This window comes from Cnephaeus nilssonii, assembly GCF_951640355.1.
Source record: "Cnephaeus nilssonii genome assembly, chromosome: 11".
Lineage (NCBI taxonomy): Eukaryota > Metazoa > Chordata > Mammalia > Chiroptera > Vespertilionidae > Cnephaeus > Cnephaeus nilssonii.
The window spans coordinates 13734413-13754423 of NC_137082.1; the positions used below are offsets into that span (position 1 = coordinate 13734413).

The 20011-nt window shown below is 44.4% G+C and overlaps 1 protein-coding gene across 1 annotated transcript; it reads right to left on the reverse strand.

Moving 5' to 3' along the window:
• Positions 1–185: 185 nt before the first annotated feature.
• On the reverse strand, positions 186–13220 carry GZF1 (GDNF inducible zinc finger protein 1; the record flags this gene model as incomplete). The annotated part of the gene is made up of 7 exons (XM_079784698.1): positions 186–3757; positions 4159–4316; positions 5772–5939; positions 7335–7429; positions 8827–10212; positions 12565–12664; positions 12893–13220. 7 exons carry the CDS (start codon positions 13218–13220, stop codon positions 3401–3403), a joined length of 2592 nt encoding a protein of 863 aa, XP_079640824.1. The 3' UTR covers positions 186–3400.
• Between the last annotated feature and the right edge of the window lie 6791 nt (positions 13221–20011).

Below are 20011 nucleotides of genomic sequence, written 5' to 3' on the forward strand. Positions count from 1 at the left end.
ATCTGCAAAGTTTGCAGTGACTGTAAGCCTCCCGTTCTCATCCCTTTCAGCTGCCCCCTTAAGGAATGTTGGGCTACAGTCACTTGCCAAGTTAAGGATTGGTTCACAGAAAACTGCTGGCAGGGGGCGGGGGAGGGGGGCGGGGGGGGGGGGGGGCGGGCGGGGAGGGATGAAGGAACCATGAAGCCACTCAACTCTGTTGGCAGTGTGGGCATTTACTTACCTTTGCAGATATCTGTACAGGGTCAGCACATGCCCCTGGGGAAGGTTGAACCCCCTGGCCACTCAGGCCCCAAGTTCTATGGAGGAAGAGGGTGCCATGTGGGGTACTGTGGATCATCAGCTCATCCCATCAAAGAGACTTAAAGATAATTCAAACTAAATTTTGAAAAAAGAATGGTATTAACAGGCCATCCCAACCTAGGAATCCTGAGAAGTTGTTGATCATTCAAGGTTAGTTTATCTCACAAACATTATTTCCTAACAGAAAGAAGCCACGATGATGGCTTAAAAACCTGGTTTTGCCAGCCTTGGTAAGAGTCCCTGTAAAACTGGCAAAGGTAAGTGGGTGGTTTCTGGGGCTTGGCTAGGTGACATGCCGTTTGGTCCTCTGACCTGTCTTTGAAGCTTGCTCATACTGCCCCCATCTAGACACTAGTACATGTGAACAAATGGTCCTTCACACAAGTGTCCTCCCGCCACTGAAATAATATGGTTACTTCAAGTTTCACACTGTCAAGTTTAATTAAAGGGATAATCACTCATTTTGTCTCAAAAAATGCCCCTGGGTGACAAGGTATAAAATTTAACAGGTTAGGATTAAATTATAATTCATACTCAAATTTGTTGGTTTGGATTATCGTCGATAGCAAAACCACATTTCTCTTAAAGTTACCTTTAATAAAGGTCTTCTCCCACCACGACCCATTTTTTTCCAAATTGTAACACAGAAGTTTGGGTAAAACCAAAGGCTGTAGAGGTCTTTGGAGTTCAGGCAGAGACTATTTCCCACAACATGGTTGGAAGGCACTAAATCACCTCGTAATTGCCTGCCTGCTGCTCTAGGAGAAGCAGAGACAGCACCAAGGGCACTTTCCTGACCATGGCATTAGGACTCACATGGTGAGGCAGTAGCTTGCTTTCACTCCGGGAGGCTGTACTTGGATTAAGAGAAATAGGGGCAGATATCCCACAGATCCCTCAATGATGAGTCTTCCAGTTTTCAGAGTTCTGTTCTTAGAGGCAGCTTTACCCTCCTGGGAAGCAGACAAAGAAGTAGATATATTGAAGTCTCTATGATGCAAACTTAAACATGACATTGAAGAAACCAGTCCATTTACACTCCACAGCGCCAGCTGCACAGGGTACTTCTACATAAGCAGAGGGTAGTGTTACTTACCACCAGCCCTTTTATTCCTAGAGCATTAATGTGCAGTCCACATGGTTATAACTGAAGAGATTACACCTAAGACTATAACCTTGATTTTAAACTTCAGTATCCATGAAATTAAGGAAATTATACTTGTTTCTACTATTTACAGAGCCTACATTTTAATAATAGGAGGAAAAACTTAAGACTTGCAAAACTGTTTTACAAAGCAAACGTTTATTAACAGTAAACGATTTTTTTGTATAATTTCTAAAGAAACGAATTCAAGACAAAAATTCTTCTAGTAGGTAGCAAAATAATCTATTATTTAAATTCCTTCTCATTAAAATGACTTTACTCCATGAAACAGTACATCAGTTGGCCAATTCATTCTCTTACCAAGAATAAAAGGGTTGTGTGACAGTCACTGTTTTTTGTTACTGTTGTTCTGTAAACACAACTAGGATATGTTGTCATAACTGTATTTGAAGTAGTTAAGTACTGCTGTCTTTAAGAGCAGGTGTGAAACATGTCAGCACCTAAAACACCGTATAGTGGCTTTAGTATCTAACATGTCACAAACTAGAAAAGAAGCACATAGGAAGAAAGTCTTCTCTCATTAGTTTCTGGCATGGTGCAGCTATGTCTTCATCCTGGAACTTATGAATAAGTTCTTTCTCTCAGAACTTTTCTCAAAAATTAAAGTGTTTCACAGCAAGTCAATAAATTAAAATGTAGAAAAACTGGTAAACAAAAGACTTTAAGGTTGTGGTTAAATTAATATGTTTAGGGTTACATATGAGTCACGACTACATACAAAAGCCACTGGAACCAAGAATTAAGCTTCGCAAATACAGCAGAATGATCTCTTCATTGTAAAGTCCAGCATGAGACACCAAAGGCGCATTTAAGACAAGTATTGGTTCTTCACAATCTACTTTTAAGGCATAACCAAGGATGTGTGCCAAGGCTTTTGGTCCCTTCTGCTCTATTCTCGCATACTCCCAAGGAAGCAAATGTGTGACCTTTACATGCCTGTTTCTAGCTCTTGATTTGGCCATGAGAAAGTTCTGATTTTCTGAAAATCACGAAAAATAAATCAGAAAAAACAGGCAGAAATACTAACACTCTGTGCTCTAAGGTTAGCCACAATCACCTCATTGCTACTCGTCAGTAAAATAACTACGTAAGTTTCAAGTGTTCTAAAGCCTCTTGCTTAATTTTTCGTACCTCTTTGCAAAAAGAAAAAGAAAATACTAGTTTACTACTAAAATCTTTGGTAGGACAACTTTTACCTTATCAGATTTTTAGGAAGGAAAATGAACAGCCTCATTTCATTTCAAAAGCTATTTTATGACAAATTTCCTAGCCACACATATGCTGTGAGTAGGGGCTATACTAAACTATTTTGTAGGTGTTCAATTTGCCATTCCTTTATTTAGTGTGGGGAAGGGGTGAATGCAGTAATTCATTTCTTCAGTTTCATTCAAGGGTGCTTAGAGCAAATCTGATTTGCTTCAATTCGGCAGGAAAGAAACAATTAAAAATACATGGCCCCAGTTTTATTTCACCTTGGTAGAAAACTATCTTAAAAGTATCAGAGAAATACACCCACCTGGAAGTATAAGGCAGGCTGAGAGACTAGGGAGACCATTGAAGGCAAGTTCATGAGCTGGATCAGTGCTGTGTACTCTATTAGGTAAATAGTTAAGCTTCATAAACATCAAGACAATCAAGCATTAGAATGATTAACGCATATATCAGCCTACACCAGAATTAAGTGAGGTTATGTTAATTGCCTTATGTGTTGATAAAGTGTAGCTGAGGTCGTGCAGATCAGGATTTTTAAGGAAAAGCTTCAAAAATGCTTTGTTAAAAGCGTGCAAGTTATCAGAAATTGTGGAAAATCAGAAGCCGTTCTTGAATGCCCACTTCTTTGCCTACAGACGGTTCTTTTTCTTGGCTCCTGATGCATTACCTTGCACACACTATCACACGAGATGCAGGATGGGGCCTGCTTAGCAGGTCACTTCAAGCATATTCCATACTGGTCAGTGAGTGAAGTTGTGTGGGCATCAAGTCTGTCTGTGGTGTCAGCTCACTAAGCTCACTGATGGTGGTGGCCAGCAGAGCGTCCTGGGACACCACAGAATTGTCCGACTTGCAGGCTGTGTTGGCAGAACTATTCTCATGCACAGTAGATACGCTGCCTGGGACTGTGGCCAGGTTGTGAAAATGGTTATTTTCAGCAAAAGACAGCAATTTATCTGAAAGTTTGGATGATGCATATTCTTCATCAGGCTGTTCAGTCTTATGCCCTTCATCATTCTTGGGTGAGCCATCTACAATAACAAGGAAGGACTTCCATGGCGTATTCTTGTCATGAACCTACAAATCAAACACAAAAGTCACCAAATGTGTCTGAACAGATATCTGTAAATCTTCCAATTCTAGTTACTTATTAAATACATCTTTTAAAACAATAGTCTCTCTTCAATTTAAGTTTCTACTGCCGCAATGCCTTTTACTAATTGCCAAGTATCTTTCTACCACTGCTGTCACTGTTGGAAAGTGTTTATCATGGATTGTGCCTTCCTGGACCTCAAGATTTGGTTCTTTACTTCATTCACACTATGAATGTGCTCACTGCAGACAAAACTTCAGGAAGAAAATACCTGTTGTTTGTCTTCTATAACCAGCTTATGGAATACCAGGCATTTCTTACTGTCTAGGGTTTTGCATACCTAGGGACCAGCAATTTGTCATTCTTAAGCCATACTGTTGCTTACTGAGGTGTGCCTCCGGAGAGTGGACTTGTCAGTAAATGTCCTTCCACATGCGTTACACATGAACGGCTTCTCTCCCGTGTGGATCCGATGGTGACGCTGGAGAGCATTGAGCTGGGTGAACTGCTTACCACACTGGTCACAACAATAGGGACGTTCCCCTGAGACAGGAAGAGAGGAAAACTGGTTGATCTCTTATCCTGGTGTATATAATTTTGAATAAAATGTGGAATAATGCTGTTTGTATACCACTGGGAAGTGTCAGTATTCCACCATAAGGATGATCAGTGGAGGGTCAACTGACAGGTTCAAACCACCTCTACACAGGTTTCCATGATCCAAAGTAGTGTTCCCATGAAACCTTTTGTAAGCCACAATGGTATAAAATGAAGAGTATCCCCCACATTCTGAAAGTTCATGTCACACTTTTTCCAATTAGTGAATACAGGAATTAATGTAGGTCTCTTGTGAAAACAAAGTGGCCTAATGTGAACTTTTGAAAGGGAGGAATACTTGTAATACCAAGAGTTATTGCCTGTACACTAAAAAAGAGCCAAAATCCATACTTGTAGCTCATATTACATCTATAGAAATTTTACCTATTTCCATAGTAATCCTATATAATAAAGAGGTAATATGAAAATTGCCCGTCACTCCAACACACAAGATGGCCAGCAGGAGAGGGCAGTTGGGGGTGATCAGGCCTTCAGGGGAGGGCAGTTAGGGACGACCGGGCTGGCAAGGGAGGGAAGTTAGGGGTGACCGGGCCAGCAGGGGAGGGCAGTTAGGGGCGACTAGGCCAGCAGGGGAGGGCAGTTAGGGGTGACTAGGCCAGCAGGGGAGGGCAGTTAGGGGCGACTAGGCCAGCAGGGGAGGGCAGTTAGGGGTGACTAGGCCAGCAGAGGAGGGCAGGTAGGGGCAATCAGGCCGGCAGGGGAGCAGTTAGGCGTCGATCAGGCTGGCAGGGAAGTGGTTAGGGGGTGATCAGGCTGGCAGGCAGAAGCAATTAGGGGCAATCAGGCAGGCAGGCAAGTGGTTGGGAGCCAGCAGTCCTGGATTGTGAGAGAGGTCCCAGATTGGAGAGGGTGAAGGCTGGGCTGAGGGACACACGGACACGCACACACACCCCGTACACGAATTTCGTGCACTGGGCCTCTAGTCTATAATAATAAAAGTGTAATATGCTAATTAGACCTGACGACCTTCCAGATAAAAGCCAGGCTGTGAGGGAAGCCCGGGTCCGGGTGCCTGCCAGCGGCCGGAGGAAAGCTGGTGCTGGCAGCCAGGGGAAGGAAGGCCTACTCTTGCATAAATTTCGTGCATCGGGCTTCTAGTGGAATATAAAATTCCCAAGTCCCACAACTGAATTTGTATGCATGTGTATATATACACTGATATGTATAGATTATCCCTGATTTTAATCTGAAAGTGGCAAAATGTTCACATATCCATACCTTTTCAGTTCCTCAGAGCCAGAAACTAAAAATTTAAAAATGCTATTATGACACACAGTTTGTCCTAAAGCTAAATTCCAAGTTCTCCAGTAAGTCAAAAACCTTTGGGATATTTTTTCTTGGCACACTGAACTCCCTTCTCTGGTGACATTCCAGCCATACCTGTGTGGACTTTAATATGCTGGTAAAGTGAATTCCGCTGGGCAAAAGTCCTGAAACAAACTTCACATTTAAAAGGTTTGGATCCAGTATGGATTCTATTGTGATGTTTTAAATACTCCTTAGAAGCAAAACTCTTGCCACATGTTTCACACATAAAAGGTCTTTCACCTACATGAAAAGATGAAACAAAAAGTTAGAAATAACAGACACAGAAACACACAGGAAGAGTGGGTCCAATCTCTAAAATCCATATGAATTCCAAAAGCGCAGGCAGTCTGCTGTCATAAAATGTCTAACCATGTAAGATGCTTACTATCTGCTGAAAGTTGGTGTAAAATATACTTGGAAATCCCAAAGAAGAAATAAGAGGTAGGCCAGCCAGCTCACATTTTGGAAATTTGTACAACTTGTTTAGAGAAATTGTTGGATTTTTTTTTTTTCTCAAAGAAGCACTGCTATTGATCTTTTACAGAATAAAAGTCCCTTGTTTATTGTGTAGTTTGAATCCTTTAATTCTACAAATCAGACTCATCTGATTAGGTGTATCCCTGATTTCACAAACATCAAAAATACTGGGTTTAATAAAATCTGAATATATTAATATGTTCATCAAATGATTGATTCTAAATCCTTCAATGTAACCTGACTTCATCTCTACTCTCCTATGCATCCATTCAACACCAATTCTACTGCTTACATTTTACAATCTAGTCATTCATATCATTAAATGACTCATGTCTGTCTCACTTGCATTTGAACTTAAGGATCATATGACAGAGTTTGGAAGTAAAAATTTAAAAATACAAGCAAATAAGGAACTGAGCATGATAACTACGGTATAGAGCAGATTCTGTATACTCTGTGTCATAAACGGTAGAGTTTTCTGAATCTCAGGGTTACTATGCTGAATCAGAATAAAGCCAACTTAAATTTTGTCCCTCACATAATAAAATCCTATCACAAAATTTTTAGAAACTGGAAGTAAGATAATTCCACCACCTTAATACATCATATAGCTATTTTCTAGTCTTCTGTACAGGAAGGAGTTCAATCTAGTTGGGATTCACTGTGTACTTTTCAAGTCAATATCCAAGTACAGGTGTTTTTCATAATATTCAGAGCCCTCAGCCCAAATGGCCAGTGGGTGAGCCAGGGGAGGGTAGATTTTTCAATTTACTAAACTACTGTGATTGGACAATCAGGTTGTTTCTAATGCTTTTTTATTAGAAATAGCAAGAAGAAGGAAAATAGAGCTTTTCCCATATTCTGAACAATCTCTTTAGGACAGATTCCTGAAAATGGAATGTTGAGCTAAGGCAGTAGAAACTATTTCATACCTTTTTGATACCTAAGACTCACATGCCAGTTCGTACTGCCAAGTATGCAAAAGGCCATCACCAAAGCATATTTTATTTATTCATTTTTGCTCACTTTTTAAATGGGAAAGCTAGATCATGGCTTTAACCTGCACTAGTTTGGTAGATGCCAACTTCTAAATTAATAAACTGCAGTTTCCTTCTACAGCTAGGAAAGACATTCAATCACAACAGCAGGAGTATTTACCTGTGTGACACCTTTTATGATAAATCAGCATGTGGTTCTGAGTGAATCTTGCCTCACATTCATCACAGACAAAAGGTTTTTCCCCTGTATGAATTCTGAAAGTACAACATTCAGATGGTAACTTAGGATGTATCTCAAACCTCACTTTGCAATACAATTTCCACTCTAACCTGAAAGATAGTTTGTTCAAGACCTAATGAGAATGATTGGAGTGAAAGGTGAAGAGACCCATAATCTTCATCCTCAAATCTACGTCCACACAAGGCCAACTAACTAAGATGCGTTTCCCAGTAAGACACTGAATGTCCACCCACACCTGTCTTAGGGTTTATGTAGTACAGCCCATTTAGAGACCGTGCCTTGACATATTTTTAAAAACACTAAAGAGCATTGTGTGATATCTCTAAAAGTTTCCTTATTCAAAATAATCAACTACAAACACCCGAGGAACTATTGCTATGAAGAACCACATAGCCAAAAAATGAACTAGCATTGCCTAGTATGTGTAACATAACCGGTCTAGAAAGAACTGTTCTCAAAATGCTCAAGAAACCTGTTTCCAAAAATGCATATTCATTTTAATTTCACAACTGGTATGAAGTAGCTATCAACCACGATTTACTGAGCACTTCCTAATAAGCCAAGTTTTTAAACTTGTTATATACAGTAAAAAGATGAACACCATGCGACTGCCCCAAAGACTAGCCCAAGTTTGAGGGCAGATCTAGAATAGGGTAGAAAACTGCTTATCTGGATTGGAAGCATAAATACTGAGCACCATAAGGAAATTTATTTAAAAACAGTATCACTCACCTACAGTACAAAAGTTAAGCAGAAAACACTGTCCATCCTAATTCTGGAGTTTAACCAATGGCAGTTTCCAAGCCCGGAGATCAAACATGATCAGAGAAGCGTCCTAAAGCCCTAAAAATGTCATCTCACTGAGGTCATTACTGAGACTGTGGGACCCAGATGGTCACAAGCCCAAATTCTAAATCAAGTCAGGAAAAGAAAAATACAGGTTCTTAGCCTCAGGTGTGGTGGGAAGTGTGCGCACCAGCAGCTCCTCTGGGTGTGGGAGAGTCCTGGCCTACAGTACATGCCAGCCAAGATCTGCAGGACCTGGCATGTTCAGCAGCCGTCGGCCACCCCGGTTCTGTGTCCAGTCTTCTGCACTGTGACCACAGACAGGAGGAGCTGGGAGGTCTCATCAGCCCAAGGCCTATAGGAACACTACGGGATTTCTGTAGTGTAGAACAAGACCACCTCATAACATCTCAACCCAGAAAGAATTCAATGATATCTCAGAACAGCCCCCAAACTTTTAGAGGGAACAAGTTATGAAATGAAATGTAGCCACACTGCTCCAAATCCTAGAACTACCTCAATTTCTGACACGCATTTCAAGAAAATTAAGCCACGTTCTGGAAAAAACATTTTGAGAGGGTTCTGTTCTTCCCCACACCAGGCAGCTGGAGCCAGATACACGTACCTCATGTGGGTCTTCAGTGCCGAGGGCTGGGAGAACTTGGCCTCACACTCGGTGCAGCCGTAGGGCTTGTGGCCGGTGTGGGTCCGCTCGTGGAGCCGCAGGGCCGTCTTGGAGCTCAGGCCCTTGCCGCACTGCTGGCACTGGTGCCGCTCGCCACCCCCCTCGTGAACCTGCACCACGTGCCGCTTGACGTCCTTCTTCCTCTTGAATTTCTTCCCGCAGAGCTCACACGGGAAGTGGCGCTCACTGCTGTGCACGTGGCGCTGGTGGCTCTTCAGGTTGCAGCGATTGGCGAAGGTCTGGCCACAGGTGTCACAGCGGTGAATCACCTCCGTGGCCACACCGTGATGGTGCCTGATGTGCTTCAGGAAGCTCTTCTCATACAGAAAGGACTTTTCGCAGATGGTACACTTAAAGTTGCTCTTCCTCTTCTCCTCCTCCCCCTCCTCCCCTTCTTCCTCTTCCTCCCCCACCTGCCCTGCCTTCTGCAGCGCCTCCCCGACCTCCACTCCAGCACTGAAATCCTCACTTTTTGTCACTGGCTCATCCTCTGTCCCCACAGTGTCTGGGCCGGGGTGTTGGGTACACCTGTAGTCCCCCGCATCATCCTCAGCACTTTTCTGCTGCTCTCGGAGTCTTCTTGTGTATTTCTTTTTAGGAATTTCCACAAACACCTTTCTGCCAGCCAGCCGTCCACTAGCTCTTCTGACTTTGGGGTAGGAAGGCTTAACTCCATCTTTCTTCTTGTCTGCTTTTTCTTTGGACTTCCTTGGGGACAGATCTGGCAACGTACCGTTGCTGATTCTCTGCACTGGAGGCGCTAAGGAGTCCACAAGGCCATTGGTGAAAGGACTGTCCACAGCCACACTTGCCCCAGCGTCAGAAGTAGCACTGCCGTGGGAGCCACTGCTCCCTTCCACCTCCTGAGACTCAGAGAAATTCTGCAACTCCAAAAGTACCGACTCTAGCATCTGTTTCTTTAATTGAAAGCAAGTTTCTGATAAGTCCAAACATTTTAGCTTTTCAGCCATTTCCAGCATGCGCTGCACCCGATCTTCTTCCACCTGTACCTTTGCGGTGTAGACAAACTCAAGAAATGAAGCAAAGTCAACAACTTGCACTTCATGTAAGTAGACATTAGTCCTAGTACCATCCATAGTCTTCTCATTAAGGAACATTTCCTTAAAAAATTTGCTGGTGGCTGCCAGCACCGCCTTATGGGCCATGAATTCTTCGCGGACACCCTGGTACTCCACGCTCACGGTCACGTCACACAGGTGACCCAGAAGGCGTAGTTGATGCATTTCATGCAGAAGGTTAGCCGGTGAGGATTTGGATTCCAGCAGAACTGCACCACTTTCCATGTTTTTTCTTTCCAAAAACATCCTTGAAAACAAAAACAAGAATTATTTCATGCATAAGCAATTACTGAGGTAAAAGGATTAAAAATTAATGAGGATTATTTCCGTTCTTTAGATGACATAAACTTATTCACAACCTAAACCTAACTTTTCTCCGAAGTCCTGGTGTACCTTCATAAGATATTTGCATGAAAAAAATAGCATATTGCTATTCCCCAAGGATAAACATGAATGATTAAAACTATGATTAATAAAATACATTAAAGCAGTAAATTTTCTAGTTCATTTTCTAATTTGCGTATAGACATAGACCCGAAACTGTAACAATTTATGGCAACAACGATGTCCAGTTCTTTGATCAGGAAACCAAACCAAACAAAACACATGCCCTCACTATCTGGGAACAAACCTGAGAAGAGAATCATGTCTGCCTTTGTAAACAACCGAATAATAAAAAAATAACTACTTTCATGGGGAAAACTTCATGGAAATGCAGTCCACAATCCATGACCATTTCCAACACCCAGACTATTTGAATTACCATTATTCTACTGAAGTAATGCAAGTTCCATAGCTTTTATTGAACAAGTAACTTCTCTGAACCTTAGTTTTGCTCCTTTGTAGAAGGCTGGCAGGCTGTTTCGAGGCTTCGGTGAGTACAAACATGTCAAATGTTTACAGCCACACCGGAGACTTGTTAGCTAGTTATCTGCTTCCCATGCACCAGGCTATCCCTATTTCACAGATGAGGAAGGAACTAACAAGGTAACGGGAAGTGGTTGGGCTGGGACTAACCTTTTGCACTCGGATGTCGAGATTAAAATTACTCTTTGAATGTATCAATAATTTGAAATATAAAAAAATCCAAATAAATAAGTTTGTATGAAAAGAAACTCCAGTTTTTTATTCTACTGCTGCGCTTTGTAAAATCTGGGGTATTTAAAAAATTAAATCCCGAGTAGAATAAAGGAATCGAGAAAAAAGCGAGTGCAAAGGGTTCAGCCTGAGCCTGGTGAGACTCTGGACACTGAATCTGCTCAGCACACCCCTCACCTCAGCCTTGTCAAATGCAAAAAGCTGCTTTCGCTCCCTGTATCTGTCCACAGCGTGGGCATTGTAGAGTTCACCCCCACCCCATCCCGAGGTCTCCTCTCCTTGCTTTCCTTGGTACCCCACACCATCTTGGGTCGTTTTTTTCTGCTTGGCTGGTCCTCCTCTCACCTAAGACTCCCTGAATATGTGTTTTCTCCTTAGGGTTCACCCCCAACCTTCTACTCTTGAATCTCCCTCCTCTTCCAAGTTCACTTTGGTTCCTAAATCTCCACCCACCCATCCAAAGTGCCCGCCTTCCTTCTAACTTTCTTCAGCCAGATCTTAGATGCCCCCTCAGGCCCCTCATGTCTACAGCAGAACTTTCTTCATCTTCCCTGAAAACCAGTCTCACCTCTCCCACTTCTCCAGTCCCATCAATGATACCTGAGGCTACGACTGGCTCCCTTCTACTCCATCAGCCCCCCCCCACCACCATGAAAAACGGCTGCCTGAGATTTAACTGTAAAAAGGACATCTACAGGACCTGAGCAGTCACCGGAAGGAGACTCCACAGGAAACTGAGAATACTGATCAAACCTGTCAAGGCTGTACGAGGGGTGTGTGGGGGGCGGAACACTAACACATGGACTGTCTGCCCCAAGGCTGGGAGAAATGGCAGAGGGTGGCTCTCGTGGCCTCCTGCCCATACTCACCAGTAGCCCTCCACTTCCCCAAACTTGTGTGGACCGGACCCTTGAGCAGATGTGCGCACTTACAGGGCGGCCTGATGGTGACTTCGAAGTCAAAGTGGTTTCTGAGCACGATTTCCCATTTTGCCCGAGCAGGGAATGGGAAGCAGTGATCACGCAACACAAATATTTCTGCTTGGGGGGCAGCGGCATCTCCCACTGTAATTGGCTGGCACCCTGGCAGCACCTCTGCCGCAGGGCATCGCCCTACTTCGGCCGCTCTCTGAGGTCCGCCCTTCCACAGTAGGGAGCCCGCGGCTTTCCAGCCTGGCCGAGCCTGAGTGGGCACCGCACCCCGCAGCGCCCGCCCCGGGCCCTCCGCAGCGAGCTCGCTGCCGGCGCACGGCTGCCCCTCGGCCCCTCCAGCCCTCACAATTCCCAAGGACACACGGCCCCAGCGGCGGGCGGACCCGGGTGCCTGCAACGCCGCACGCACCCACGGCCCGCGCGATCGGGCCTGTTCCTGCCGCCTGGCCGCGCCTGCCCCTGGCTCCTGCAACCCTGCGGCCCGCCGCTCCTCCGGGATGGGCCCGCGCGGACAACCGAGAGACAGCGGCTGGAAGGAGACTGGGCAGGCCGGTGGGCCGAGTACTCACCTCCCAGCCGCCGCCGCCGCCGCCGCCGCCGCCACCGCCGCCGCCACCGCCACCGCCACCGCCGCGCGTCCGCTGTTCCAGGCCCGCGGGGCAGGCCCGCCTACTGGGCGGGGCACGATACCGGCTCGGGCGTCGCCGATTGGCCGACTCCGGTCCCGCCCCTTCCCCTCCCTGTCCCGCCCCTTCCCCTCCCTGTCCCGCCCCCTCGCGGGGCTGCGGCAGGACTTACGCACGCACGTACGCCTGCGAAGGCCGTTCAGCCAGTTACGTAGTCCGACGTATACTGGGGTCCCGCATCCTGCGAGCCAGGCGACATTGCGTCACTAGCCGGAGGCCAAGGTCTGCGCCTGCGCAAAAGGCAGCAACGGCGGCAAAGCGGCTGACTCGGGGAAGGCGGTGCTGGCAGCCCAGAAGGTCACGTGAGAGGCGGGGGCGCGTTGTTCTATTTGGGTCTGTCCCAGCTGCCAGCCCGCGGTGCCAGCAGCGTGCGTGACGTTCGTGGCCCATGCCTGTCTTAGAGAGGGATCAGCAATGAGGGCCACGCTCCTCCAACAAGGTACTGGGAAGGGGCAGGCGCCCTGCGGGAGTCGGCGGGCCGGCGGACAGCGAACAAAGCGCCTCCTCGCTTGGGCGGGCGCCTGCTTGGTTGCGGACATCCTTTTACTTGGATTGCGTGATTGTTCCGGGAGCCCCCAGCCAAGCACCTGGCTTGATTGGTCATTATGGAACTTCCCCCAAAGACCCATCAGCTTCTCAGTGGAAAACAATCTATGCCCTAGTAATCTTTGAATCCTTCAGCTCCAAACCTTGTTGCTTCCACCCATTTGTTTGCAATTATAATAAAAACCCCGTTTTGCAAAACTCGGCTGGAATCAAACTTCGAGTTAATTCTGACCTTAGGTCCTGCTCCTAGCAACTGCTAAATAAAGCTTTGCTCTGGTGTCTTCGTGTACTATGGGAACAACCTGTTCACCCACCAGGAAACCACTGACTAATGTATGATACAGCCATGCACTGATTTATTATGTAGTCATTAAAATAACGTTTAAAAACGTTCAGTGGAACTTGTAATTATTTCACAATGTAAATGCATACCAAGTATGTTGCACATTTTTAAAAATACTATTTTATTTGTCAGCTATACTTAAGTAAAGCTGGAAAAATTTTAATGACGGGGAAATGCTTACCATATAATGAGTAAAGAAGGCTACATTATTTTATTTGTATCTCATCTGAGGATATGTTTGTTGATTAGAGAGGGGGAGAAGGGAGAGAGAAACATTGATATGAAACAGCCATCAGTTGCCTCCCATACTCACCCTGACCTGGGATCGAACCCACCACCTTTCCGTGTATTGAACGAGGCTCCAACCAACTGACCCTCCTGACCAGGTCAAGAAGGCTACATTCTTTTACATAGGGAATGATCTAAGTTAAAAACATCAATAAACTAGACTGGAAATAACTATAACAAATTCTGAACTGCCCTGAGGGTGAGCGCACAGGAAATTTGCGCACTCCAAGGCCCATCCTACCTGCGCCAGCCCCGCCCGGCACGACCCGCCCCACCACACCACGCCTCCTGAGCTGCCCGGGTTGGAGGGTCGGAGGGGCGGGTCGGGCCACGCCCTTCAAGGGCTGGCCAGAGCGCTGCGGCGGAGCAGGGCCTAGATGGGCAGCTCAAGCCCGAGGGAAGAGGGTGGGCTGCAGGGGTGATGAAATAAGCCTCCATCCCGGATATTTGATGTACTGCTAAGCCAGCGTACGTGGGCGGAAGCTTCGGCCTCCCAGGGGTCTGGTGTTCTGGTCCACCCCTCTCCCCTGCCCTCAGGCCCGCAGAGGCGCTGGGAGCAATCAGCAGGGCGCTGTGAGTCCAGAAGGCCATTGCTGCGGGCTGGTGTCCGGGTGGGTAACCTCCGAGACCCCGGGAGGGGAGAGCAGCCGCCGGGGACCAAGGCCAGGCTACCTGCAGCCCGGGCACAGAGTGGGCTCTAGTAGAGGAATGATGTCTCCCCCTAGTGGGCGGTTTTCTTAATACGTGGATTCCAAGGCTCTATAGTGCTACAAATTAGGTTATATTGCAGTAGATCAAATTAAGCATATTTAGGGAAGTTTGAGATTAATCAAGACCTTATTTGAACTTCTGCACGTGCGTTTAATTTGGGCAAATTAGTAGAACTAAGTTATTTCACACAAGGTTACTTGTCATTTTTAAATATTTAGAATGTATATACAGTAAAATCTCTATATAACTGACTAATTTGGGCAAGGAGGTATCCGTTAAAGCCAAAGTCCATTATATAATAAAGTAAATTTTCCAAATGCATATGTTATAAAAATGACAAATTGGTTTATCTGTTTTTACTTATGTAGACATGTTTGTGCAATTAAATTAAGTATATACGAAAAGTTTAATTTCACAGAAAAGTGTTCTATGTGTGTTAGTGCTTATGTACTCACCATAATTTTGAGACTGTAATAAGCAATATATATATGTATTGAGAGAGAGAGCGCGCGCTAGGTGGTGTCACGACCGAACAGGCGACCCGTCACCATGAAGTGCATGGAGCACCTCTCTGTCTCCCCTCTCCTCCAGCCCCAGAGCCGCTCACCATGAGAGGGGGCTGGTGGTGGGGCAGGACTGGGGACTGTTGAGCGGCGGTGGCGGGCTGCTTCATGGGGTGCTGTGAGCTTAACGGAGCAGTCACCCAGGCGCAGTGAGTTTTGAGAAGCAGTCGCTGGGCAGGTGAATTTCACGGAGCATCCAGCAGCGAGCTTCACAAGGCGGCAGCGAGCTTCACAAGGCGGCAGCAAGCTTCACGGAGCAGTCGAGGGGCAGGGGGAGCCTCATGAAGCAGTCGAGGGGCTGCAAGCATTGAAGAGCATCCCAGGGTGGGGAGCTTCACGTAGTGTTGCAGGGCAGCAGAGGCCATGCGACAGAGGCCGGGCTAGGCCTAGGGACCCTAACCCCCCACGTGCACGCTGGGCCTCTAGTATATATATAAGCCTAAGTGACTGTCGGACCATTTGACAGTCTGACCGGTAGCTATGATGTGCAATGACCACCAGGGGGCAGATGCTCAACGCAGGAGCTGCCGAGTGACAGCAACTTTGCAGAGTTCCCTCTTGCACTCTGGGACCCCCCCCCCCCCCCAGGGGATGGCAGACTGCCAGTTTTGGCCCCATCCCCGCAGGCCAGGCCAAGGGACCCCACCTGCTGGAGGGACCCCCGCTCACTCCACAGGTGCCTTTCAAGCCCTGGCGCCGCCCCAGGTGCAGCTGGCCAGGGAGGGACTGGGAGAGGTTGGCTCCAGGGCATGTACAGCTCCTCTCGCCCAGTCCCGCCCCGCCAGCCACCTTCTAATTAATTCCTTTTAATGTGCACGAATCCGTGCATCGGGCCTCTAGTATTTGACTAAACAAATAAACTATTTCGTTAAAAACAAAACAAAATTTTATAAAAACACAAAAAATTTTTTATTAATCGTCTCCAGATGATGATATATCCAGACACTCCTACTGTGCCATGAATTGTTCAATATTGAGGCACTTGCTTTAGGCAATCTTGCTTTGAAAAAACTATCAAGTTTTGTTTGAACTTTTGAAGTCTGGTGTTTTTTTATAATTAACTCCCAAAAATTATGAAAATGGGTATAACAAAGCTGAATTTTGTTATCTGATGAATTGTTAATAAATGTTATTAGAATGTTGAGGTGCAATCTCTGATAATGTTATTTTTGGGTGTGTTATTTATTTTTCATCATTATCTTCACTCCCATCCTCATCTTCCAAGGTCATCACCTCATCTATTTCACTTTGTCACGATGTGATACCCAGGGTCACCTTCATCTTCTAACCACTGTACATCTTCCTCAACTACTTCTCCACCAATATTCTGTATTGTCCTACAGTGTCAGTCACCTCTAGCCCTTCTAAATCCAAGTCTGCATCTTCATCGTCAAGCAAATTCTTCCAACCATTTTCCAGTGTTTGCACTTTCACTCCTTTCCATGCTGCAACAAAATTTAAAATTGCCGATTTTAAACTGTAACTCTTTAAGTTTTGTAAGTTACACTGTCCTCTTGTATCTTCTTCATGATCTTCCTCCTGCAATACAGCCATTACTTCCTCTAAAAACTTTTTGCGGTGTATTTGTTTGGTTGCCAGAATTATCCCCTGATCCATGGGCTGGATAAGTGCTGTATTTTTTGGCAAAAACATACATCTAAATTTGGCATCTTCTGAACATGAAATATTTTCCGACGGATGAGCAGGAGCGTTGTCTAAAAGCAATAAACATTTTGCATCTTCTGTTGATATTCCACGCTCTTTGCCTTGAAATTCCCTGACTCCAGGTACAAATAAATTCTTTAAAAAAACAGACTTGGTAACATCTGAGTTGAACCATGAGTTTTTAAGAGTTATAATACAAAATGGGCAGATGATTCATCACCTTTTTTAAAATTCTAGGTTTACAAGATTTGCCAACAATTACAGGTGTCAGTTTATTTATTTTTATTTTTAAATATATTTTTATTGATTTCAGAGAGGAAGGGAACAGGAGAGATAGAAATATCAATGATGAAAGAGAATCACTGATTGGCTGTCTCCTGTATGCCCCCTACTGGAGATTGAGCCTGCAACCGGGCATGTGCCCTGACTGGGAATCGAACCCTGACCTCCTGGTTCATAGGTCAATGCTCAACCACTGAGCCACATTGGCCAGGCAGGTGTCAGTTTATGCAATCCATCTGTATTGGCGCAAAGCAGTGCCTAGATCCTGTCCTTGCTGATTTTTCTTCCAGATGTCGATTTTTCATGTTTGGAAACTTGTGTGTTTTCAGGCACAGAATGCCAGAACAAACCAGTTTGTCACACTGTAAATCTGAGATTGTAATAGCATTTTGTTATTTATACATTCTATTAATTTTGGCCTAAATGGTTCGGTATCTTCTGTTGGAGCACTATGAACAAATTCCTTTGTTCATAATTCCGTGCCTTTGAGAAAGAGCCAAAGCCATCCATCACTTCTTTGAATGTGTTCATATGATTTGCTAATTTAATTGCTGCGGATTTCAACTCAACTGTCCGAATAGGAACCCCACAAGAACGATGTACCATTTCAACAGTGCTTCTTTGACTGAAGTTTCACGTGCCAATTCATGATTTCTGGAATTAGTGTTTGCACCTACATAACATATTAATGCAATGTTTTTATATTATCTTTGTTTTTTTTAATGTCTGGTACAGTTTGCTTTTTTATGCCATATTGATCACATATATGAGACACAGACACTTGCGACTTCAATGTTTGTATGGCTTACAATTTTTGATTTAGCATTAAATTAACTTTTTCATTTGTCCATATTTTAAGGTTAGGGTTACAACGATGTGCTTTACTGTACATACATAATTTTAAATTTATACTTAATTTTAAACTTACACTGACTAGGTCTAGTAAATGCGTGCATTCACTAATCACTGGGAGTAAACAAATACACACGGCTGGGGCATGGCCTTAGCGCACTTCTGAAAAATCGGCCAGCACTTGTTAAGACTGCGGCAGAAAGTCACGCCACTCAACAACAGAACCAATTACTACTCGAAATGCAGTATGATCACGTGCTAATCATTCACCAAACATTGTTTAGGAGTGGTAACTCTTGGATTTAAATATGTAGACTATAGTTATAGATATGTAATATTTATGTCAGAGAAATTACTATAGTGTTTTTTCCAACCTATGGCCTATTTGCTAAATTTGTTAAAAGTAACAATGAATTAATAACAAAACAATAACCTGTTAATTTAACAATAAGCAAATCTTGCTTAAAAGCATTTTAAAATTAACAGGGTGTTACTTTTCACATATGACATACGGACTGGAAATTTTGTCCATTAAGCCCATGGTTTGTTAAACTGAGGTCCGAAAAATCGAGGGTTTACTGTATTTTTGAGAGACCCCACCCCCAGCATATTTCAATGAAACTTCTTTGGAGACTTCATTGCTCAGGTCAATCTCAGGTTGGGCTATTCTGTGGGGAGAAGTGAGACCACTTCCCGCATTTCCCAATAACTTCTGCCCTTTACTTCTGGCGACAACACTTCTAATTCATAAATACATTAAAAAGCAAGATGTGCACGCTATATAAAAAAATGAAGTCTAAGACAGAGATTTTCAACTTTTTTCATCTCATGGCACACATAAAATTCAGTGGCACACATATGTATTTTTGGTGATCTAACAAAAAATAGGTATAATTTTATTGATTTATCAATAACAACAATAATAGTAATTACCTTTGTACTCCAAAGTGACTTTTTTAAAAATCAGGTGCCTAGTGCTGGCCAGGTAGCTCAGTTGGTTAGAGCTTCATCCTGATACAACAATGTTGCAGGTTACATCCCTGTCAGGGTAGCTCAGTTGGTTAGAGCTTCATCCTAATACAACAGTGTTGCAGGTTACATCCCTGTCAGGGCACAACAAGAATCAACCAATGAATGCATAAATCCACAGAACAACAAATTGATGCTTCTCTCTCTCTCCCTCTCAAATCAATTTTTCAAATAAACCTAAAAAATTAGGTGCCTATACGTGTATATAAGGATATCTGGTACCAAGAATTAACCAATCAGATGCCACCTTATTATACGATGTGACCAATAAGATGCAACTCTGTTATATATGTGACCAATAGGAGATGCAGCTCTACTATGTTACCTATATATTTATGGTTCAAGACAGGGAATTCACACCAGGAGGGCTATTGTTGTGTTGGCTGTTGTCATTTTATTATTTTACAATTTAAGGGAAAAAGAGGTCAGTGCCCCTGACTAAGTAGTCAGGTGTTGCATGTTTTAAAAAATCACTGGTTAAAAATTGCTGGTCTAAGAGGATATATAGCAGCAAATGCCTTGTTCCCATACTAAAACCCTAAATCCAATCCCTAAGGACAGCCATCATTAAGTTTTTGCCAATTTCTCCAGAAAATCCGTGCCTACATAGTAAGCCTATACTATATGGAATCTCACCCCTCTTCTTCTTTAAAACACAAATCCATTTCCTCATCTGTAAACAGTTCTTGAGATATTCTTACTGCCTGTAACAACTATTGTTAATATTCTAAAAAGAGTTTGAACTTTGCCTTTCTGACTATCAATGAATCTCAAAGATCTATATATATAAAAGGCTAATATGCAAAGTGTCCCCTCGGGAGTTCGACCGATTGCTGTGACATGCGCTGACCACCAGGAGGTGGCGCGGAGCGAAGGAAGGCCCCAGCTGGCAGCTGAAAGGCTCTGATTGGCTCTGATCACCCCCCAGGCCTAGGGATCCTACCCATGCACGAATTTTGTGCACCGGGCATCTAGTTGTTTCATATGCATATCATGGACAGGTCTGCCTCTTGTTTTCAAGGCTACACAATAATCCATCTGTGGAAACAGT